The sequence below is a fragment of the Sapajus apella genome, unplaced genomic scaffold (assembly GCF_009761245.1).
Source record: "Sapajus apella isolate SASKATOON/1434 unplaced genomic scaffold, GSC_monkey_1.0 scaffold15, whole genome shotgun sequence".
Lineage (NCBI taxonomy): Eukaryota > Metazoa > Chordata > Mammalia > Primates > Cebidae > Sapajus > Sapajus apella.
Genome location: NW_022436955.1, coordinates 32,983,300 through 32,991,571, shown reverse-complemented (window position 1 = coordinate 32,991,571; position 8,272 = coordinate 32,983,300). Strand labels below are relative to the sequence as shown.

The window sequence follows — 8,272 nt, the reverse complement described above, 5'->3', positions numbered from 1 at the left end:
AGCGTGTGCTGGTCTGTGTGTGTCCTGCGCAGACACTGCAGCTCTGGCCTCACCCAGACGGAGTGCTGGAGGAGTGCTGCTGTGACGGGATTCTTTTCCTGCAGTGGAAGGTTTTGAGGTTAGTCCACAGATTAACATATTGAAATTAGTCTGTGTTGAATCATGGAACTGTTTAAAGATTTACAAACAAGAAGTGTGTTAACACAAGATTGGCGCCATGGCTCACGTCTCGAATCCCAGCACTTTTGGAAGCCGAGGTGGCAGGGTCACCTGAGCTCAGTTCAAAACCAGCCCCATCAACATAGTAACACCTTGTCCTACTAAAAAAAAAAAAATTTTTTTTTTTTTTTTTTTTGAGACAGCCTTGGCTTGTCACCCAGGCTGAAGGGCAGTGGCCCGATCTCGGCTCACCGCAATCTCTACTTCCCAGGTTCAAGCGATTCTCTTGTCTCAGCCTCCTGAGTAGCTGGGATTACAGGCATGTACCAGCACACCCAACTAAGTTTTGTATTTTTGGCAGAGATGGATTTTACCGTGTTGGTCAGGCTGGTCGCTAACTCCTGCCCTCGTGATCCACCCACCTCAGCCTCCCAGTGTGCTGGGATTATAGGGCTGAGCCACCTCACCCGGCCTTGACTAGAAATTTTTTTTTTAATGATCCGAGTGTGGTATGTGTACCTGCCGTCCCAGCCATTTGAGAGGCCACAAGGTAGAGCCTGCAGTGAGCTGTGACTGCACCATTGCACACATTCCAGCCTGGGCTGCAGACCGTTTCCACAAATAAATGATACGTTGCCATGAATAGCTGCAGAACGGTTTCTTGTTTGTTAGATTCTTTCTTGGGGTTTTGTTGTTGTAGATAGGTCTCGCTCTGTCACTCACTGCAGCCTCGATCTTCTGGGCTCAAGCAGTCCTCTTGCCTCGACCTCCCAAGTGGCTGGGACCACATGGACAAGCCACCATGCCTGGCTGATCTTTAAATCTTCTGTAGAGATGAGGTCTTGTTGCCTAGGCTCATACGCTCAAGCAGTTTGCTGGCCTCAGCCTCCCAGAGTGGGGGATTACAAGCATGAGCCACCGTGCCCAGGTAATTTTTAAATGTTTTGTAGAGATGGGGTCTTACTATGTTGCCCATACTAAAATGGTCCTTTTATACTTGGAAAAAACGGATTACAGTGCTAACATCTTTGTGCCAGTGCAATGCTGTAAGAATAGAAATAATTCCCAACAGAACTTAGGTTTCTTTGCTGTGGGACTCTTTCAGCTGCAATTTCATTGTAACACAGGGACACGGATGGCGGCCTATGAGATGAAGTAACAAACTGTTTGATAAGCCTAGCGTGTGCATTGTGTGTCCCGTCCTCCTCATTGTACTGAACCGCTCCCTTTCTCTTAGTTAACTTACCGAGACTGGCTACACCTGGAACTGGAAATTCGACCTGAAGTTGATGCCCTTTCAGATACAGAAAGGTAAAGGTTTAAAAGAGCTACCCCATGGCTCAAGCCTGTAATCCCAGCACTTTGGGAGGCCGAGGCGGGTGGATCACGAGGTCAGGAGATCAAGACCATCCTGGTCAACATGGTGAAACCCCGTCTCTACTAAAAATACAAAAAAAAAAAAAAAAAAAAAAAAAATGAGCTGGGCATGGTGGTGCGTGCCTGTAATCCCAGCTACTCAGGAGGCTGAGGCAGGAGAATTGCCTGAACCCAGGAGGCGGAGGTTGCGGTGAGCCGAGATCGCGCCATTGCACTCCAGCCTGGGTAACATGAGTGAAACTCCGTCTCAAAAAAAGAGCTACCCCAATTGGGCATGGTGGCTCACGCCTATAATCCCAGCACTTTGGGAGATGTATCCCTGGGATTGTCTTTCTTAATTACTTAAGTGATACCTAGATACCCTGTTCTGGGCAAGTTTCAGACAGTGGATAAAGCACACACCCTAGCACTCACATTTTCCTGGGTGGGCTCTTTCTGTATGAATGGATTACGGTATTGATGGTTCTGTGCATTGCACGTTTGTTTGTTTGTTTGTTTGTTTGTTTGTTTGAGACAGGGTCTCCCTCTGTTGCCCAGGCTGGAGTGCAGTGGTGCAGTCACGACTCACTGCAGCCTCCCTCCCCAGAGCTCAAGTGATCCTCCTGCCTCAGCTTCCTGAGTAGCAGGGACCAGAGGCGGGCACCGCTATGCCCGGCTAATTTTTTATTTTTTGTAGGGATGGGGTCTCCCTGTGTTGCTCAGGCTAATCTCAAACTCTTGGGCTCAAGTGATCTTCCCACCTTGGCCTCTCACAGTGCTGGGATTACAGATGTAGGCACTGCAATTTTGCGTGAGTGTGACTTGAAGCCTTTCCCGTCCATATGCACAGAGCCTACGGTCAGGACACAGGTTGCTTCACCGTCCACTGCTGGTGGGCTGTGAGGAGCTCAGGTGTGTCCTCAGGCGACTTGCCAGCCTACTTTTGTGTGGTTGGCCATTCTGTTCACCAGGCTCATCAGCCATGTGGTCAGCAGTTAACCAGTGGGATGATACCCTGAGTGGGCTTTGATCAGTGGAAGAGTGGGGTCACAGAGATCACTCCTGAGACCAGGCCTTTCCCACAGCCCGCAGCCCCTCAACCTGCAGACAGTGAGGTCGAATCTCACTGAGGACTCCAAGGTCCTGAGCCACCAACCAGACTTCATTCAGCTGTCACTTGGGCTGTATGTTCCTGACTGTGGGCCTACTTCCTGGGTATGGGTAACCTCTGGCCACAAAGCATTTCTCAGAAGTGATGTCAGTGTTTGCTGTTCCAGACAGGACTTCCACCAGTGGGCGATCCATGAGCACTTTCTCCCTGAGCCCTCTGCCTCAGGGGGCTGTGACGGAGACCTGGAGGCCGCATGTACCATTCTTGTCGATGCGCTGATGGATTTCCACCAAAGGTTAGCATTGTGCACTGAATTAGTCCGGGTTCTCTAGAGGGACGGAACTCATAGGATGTCTACAAAGGGGAGTTTCTGGCTGTGCTGGCAGCTGATTGCATCTGGGTGCCCACCCAGATTAAGGGTGGGTCTGCCTTTGCCAGCCCACTGACTCAAATGTTAATCTCCATCAGCGGCACCCTCACAGACAAACCAAGGATGAGTACTTTGCATCCTTCAGTCCAATCAAGTTGACACACACACCAATGAGGCCTTACTTTTAATCATGGTAGTTCTGGGACTGCCTTTTTATCTCAGTCCAGTTTTATTATGCAGAGTACGCTTGAGCATATCACATAGCAAGTCTAAGTCTGCACAAAATAAAAGCAAGCTTTCCAAATCGGTAGCTTCTTTATGTGTATACACTTGTCAAGAGCAACGACTTTGGGCTGGGCGTGGTGGCTCACACCTGTAATCCAGCACTTTGGGAGGCCGAACTGGATGGATCACCTGAGGTCAGGAGTTTGAGACCAGCCTGGCCAACACGGTGAAACCCCGTCTACTGAAAATAGAAAAATTAACCGGGCATGGTGGTGGGTGCCTGTAATCCTAGCTACTTGGGAGGCTGAGGCAGGAGAAGTACTTGAACCCAGGAGACGAAGGTTGCCGTGAGCTGAGATTGTGCCACTGCACTCCAGCCTGGGCAACAGAGCGAGACTCTGTCTCCAAAAAGAAAGAGCAACAACTTTGTCTCTTTCTTCCATCACCTGGTATTGAAGATCAGTAAGTGTGAAGCATGGCACAAATGGTCTAGCAGATATTGGGCATCACAGCATCTCACCATCTGAGCGGAACGCTTAGGACACGGCAGTTTCTGAGGCATTGTATGTGGGCCAGAAAGATGGGCGGAGTGCCATCACCGGGGACCGTCCCACCTTTGTCCCAGTGGGCTCCTGCATGCAGCCCTGCAGGGACAGCAAGTGTGTGTGTGCCTTCCTGCCATGTCTCCTGCCTGGGGCAACCAGGAATCCATCTGTGGTTCATGGATTTGCCTGTTTGGGATATTCACTGTTAACATAATCACGTAGTATGTGGCCCTTAGTGTCTGGTTTCTTTTGCTGAGGAGGAAGCAGAATGTTTTTGAGGCTCGTCTGTGTCATAGCCCTTATCAGTTCGCCCTTCCTCATGGCTGATGGATGCACACTGCAGGTGTGGAGGCCAGCGCCCCTCCATCGTGGGTGCTAGTGCGCCACGTTGACTTCTTGTTAACCCCACTCCAAGAATGCTGCCTGAGGCTTCCCATATATCTGCTGTTAACTTAAATCCCACTCTTAGGTCAAAACAGCCTTGAGGCCGGGCACAGTAGCTCATGCCCGTAATCTCAGCACTGGGAGGCCAAGGTAGGCGGGTCATCCGAGCTCAGCAGTTCGAGACCAGCCTGGTGAAGCCCTGTCTTGACAAAAACAATATTAGCCAGGCATGGTGGTGCGTGCTTGTGGTCCCAGCTGTTTGGGAGGCTGAAGTGGGAGGACTGCTTGAGCTTGGGAGACACAGGTTGCAGTGAGTTGTGATAACACTCCATCATGGGTGACAGTGAGACCGCATGTCAGAACAAAAAAACAAATCTTCCACCCTAAATCCGGCGGTTAGATTCACAGAGCATTCGTGCCTTCACCTGAGGGGCTGACTTCAGGAGTCCTACGTAGTCCTTCCCTGTGGTATAGAAGCCCCGCCTGCGGGTAACGTGCAAGGGTGGTGCAGAATCTCCTCTCTACGCTGAGTGACCTTCCCGGTGGTATAGAAGACCTGCCTGGGGGTAACAGTGGAGGGATGCAGCATCTCCTAAGCATCTAGGCTGCTGGAGACACGGCTTCTGTCTGTAAGTCTTCAAATGTTTTTGTCTGAGAAACTGGATTTTTCAGCCTCATTCTTCAGCCTCCCGGCTTGGCTTCCACAGCTTTTATGGGTAGGTTTGCACAGACCTGGTTACTGTGGAACAGAAGGATCAGCCACATTTTGTTTATCCGTTCACATTTTTTTTTGAGACAGTCTTACTTTTATTTATTTATTTAGAGGCAGAGTCTTATTGGTCACCCAGCCTCGGGTGCAGTGGTGAGGTCTCAACCCACTGTAGCCTCAACCTTCTAGGCTCAAGTGATCTTCCTGCTTTAGCCCCTCAAGTAGCTGGGACTACAGACACCATCACGCCTAGCTAATTTTTGTTTGTTTGTTTGTTTGTTTATTTATTTGAGACAAGAGTCTCACTGTCTCCCAGGCGGGAGTGCAGTGGCGCCATCTCAGCTCACTGCAACCTCCACCTCTCAGTCAGGTTCAAGCAATTCTCCTGCCTCAGCCTCCCGAGTAGCTGGGATTATAGGCGCCCACTACCATGCCCAGCTAATTTTTTGTGTTTTCAGTACAGATGGGCTTTCACTGTTTTAGCCAGGATGGTCTTGGACTCCTGACCTTGTGGTCTGCCCGCTTTGGCCTTCCAAAGTGCTGGGATTATAGGCGTGAGCCACTGCACCCGGCCTAATTTTGCATTTTTAGTAGAGATGGGGTTTCACTGTGTTGGCCAGACTGGTCTTGAACTCATGATCTCAAGTGACCCGCCTGCCTCGTCCTCCCACAGTGGTGGGATTACAGGTGTGAGACTCTGTGCCAGGCCTGACTTTGTGATAACAGCCATCCTAGTGGGTAAATGCTGTTTCATTGTGGTTTTGATTTGCATTTTCCTGATTCCCTGATGTATAATGATTCTGAGTTTTTTTTTTTTTTTTTGGATACGGAGCCTCCATTGTCATCCAGGCTGGAGTGCAATGGTGTGATCTTAGCTCATTGCAACAACCTTCGCCTCCCGGGTTCAAACGATTCTCCTGCCTTGGCCTCCCAATGTGCTGCGATTATAGGTATGGGCCACTGTGCCTGGCCTAATTTTTGTATTTTTTTGTAGAGAGAGGGTTTCACCATGTTGGCCAGGCTGGTCTTGAACTTCTGACCTCAGGTGACTTGCTTGCCTTGGCCTCCCAAAGTGCTGGGATTACAGGCATGAGCCACCATGCCCTGCCCCAGGCAGTATATGCCCGTGATCTTAGGAGTAAAGCTTTCAGTTTTTTCTCATTAAATTTGATGTTAGCTGTGGGTTTTTCATAAATGCCAGGTACCAGATTGAGAAGATTCCCTTCTGTTCCTAGTTGATTGATTGTTTTCATCACAAAAGAATGTTCAATTTTGTCAAGTGCTTTTTCTGCATCCATTTCGATAATCTTATGCTTTTGCTTTGTATTTTATTGATAACTGCATTATGTTAGTTTTGAGATGTTAAGCTAACCTTGCATTCTTGAGATAAACCTTCTTGGCCATGGTACATAACTTTTGTTTCCTGGATTGGGGTTGCTAGTATTTGGTCGCAGTTTTGCCGTTTATTGACTAATGTGAGGGCCACACTGTCAGAGCAGCACAGGCATCACCCAACTCTGGAGGCAGGGGGAGAACTGGGAACTTCACTATCAGGCGATACTGAGGAGGGTTTTATTGTATTTTCATTTCAGCTCAAGGAGTTACGGCCGCTCAGAGAATTCTGATTGGGTCTTTGGCGGCCACACAGGAAATGACGATATTATTTCCAGATTGCAGGTGAGTTAGAGGATGCCAGAACTCAGTGTGCCACTTCATTTAAGCTGTGCGCTATTAAGATATTAATTATAGGCCGGGCGTGGTGGCTCACTCTTGTAATACCAGCACTTTGGGAGGCCAAGGTGGGTGGATTCCTGGGGTCAGGAATTCGAGACCAGCCTGACCAACGTGGTGAAATCCCGTCTCTACTAAAAATACAAAAATTAGCTGGGTGTGGTGCACACGTGTAATCCCAGCTACTTCGGAGGCTGAGGCAGGAGAATTGCTTGAACTTGGGAGGCGGAGATAGCAGAGAGCTGAGATCACACCATTGTACTTCAGACTGGGCAACAAGAGCGAAACTCCGTCTCAAAAAAAAAAAAAAGATATTTATTATGCATTTCCTTAACGGTTCCTAACCCAAACAGGCGTAATGAAAACTCAGGTCATTCCCACAGTGGCTGAGATCCAGGGTGACAACATGCTGTGTGAATTTACTTCACAGGCAAATATAACAAAAATACAAAAACAACCCGTGATGCCACAACCATCTCCAAACTTTGGAACGCTCAAAATTTGAAAATAGAGAAGATTGATCGGGCGCGGTTTGGGAGGCTGAGGCGGGCAGATCATGAGGTCAGGAGATTGAGACTATCCTCGCCAACATGGGGAAACCCTGCCTCTATTAAAATACAAAAAATTACCCTGGCCTCTAGTCCCCGCTACTTGGGAGGCTGAGGCAGGAGAATTGCTTGAAGCCAGGCGGCAGAGGTTGCAGTGAGCTAAGTCACGCCACTGCACTCCAGCTTGGTGGCAGAGGGAGACTGTCTCAAAAAAAAAAAGAAAAGAGAACGGCAACTTCAGTGATAAAGCTGTTGCTCCTCTACTTTTTAACCTTTTTTTTCTTTTTTTGAGACAGTCTTACTTTGGAGCCCAGGCTGGAGTACAGTGGTGAGATCTTGACTCACCGCAATCTCCGCCTCTCCGGTCCTGTTTCAGGCAGTTCTTCTGCCTCAGCCTGCAGAGTAGCTGGGATTATAGGCACATGCCACCATGCCCAGCTAATTTTTGTATTTTTAGTAGAGAAAGGGTTTTACCATGTTGGCCAGGCTGGTCTTGAACTCCTGACGATGTGAGCCACCATGCATGGCCTCTCTGTTTTTTTTTTTTTTTTTTTTAGGTGGAGTCTGGCTTTGTCGCCCAGGCTAGAGTGCTATGGCACAATCTTGGCTCACTGCAACCTCTGCCTCCCAAGTTTAAGTGTTTCTCCTGTCTCAGCCTCCTGAGTAGCTGGGATTACAGGCGTCCGCCACCACGCCTAGCTAATTTTTGGGTTTTTAGTAGAGACAGAGTTTCACCATGTTGGCCAGTCTGGTCTCGAACTCCTGATCTCAGGTGATCTGCCTGCCTCAGTCTCTCAAAGTGTTGGGATTACAGGCATGAGCCGCCACACCCAGCCATGCTTTACTCTTTAAAGCGACGTTGGCCGGGCGCGATGGCTCACGCCTGTAATCCCAGCACTTTGGGAGGCCGAGGCGGGTGGATCACGAGGTCAAGAGATCGAGACCATCCTGGTCAACATGGTGAAACCCCGTCTCTACTAAAAATACAAAAATTAGCTGGGCATGGTGGCGCGTGCCTGTAATCCCAGCTACTCAGGAGGCTGAGGCAGAAGAATTGCCTGAACCCAGGAGGCGGAGGTTGCGGTGAGCCGAGATCGCGCCATTGCACTCCAGCCTGGGTAACAAGAGCGAAAC

General features: G+C 49.3%; 1 protein-coding gene across 15 annotated transcripts in view; it reads left to right on the top strand.

Annotated features, from left to right (window-relative positions):
• The window catches only part of FANCA (FA complementation group A), an 83,627-nt gene that overhangs the window by 60,649 nt on the left and 14,706 nt on the right, over window positions 1-8,272 (top strand). For 14 of the 15 annotated variants that reach the window (XR_004270680.1, XM_032284747.1, XM_032284748.1 and 11 more), the window contains 3 exons: window positions 1,397-1,470; window positions 2,793-2,921; window positions 6,452-6,536. Coding sequence is in view for 14 of the 15 variants with exons in the window: in XM_032284747.1 (XP_032140638.1) it covers window positions 1,397-1,470; window positions 2,793-2,921; window positions 6,452-6,536 (288 nt within the window). In the remaining variant the exon portion in view is untranslated. The remainder of the gene's footprint in view (window positions 1-1,396; window positions 1,471-2,792; window positions 2,922-6,451; window positions 6,537-8,272) is intronic. The other variant, XM_032284750.1, reaches the window with a different exon arrangement.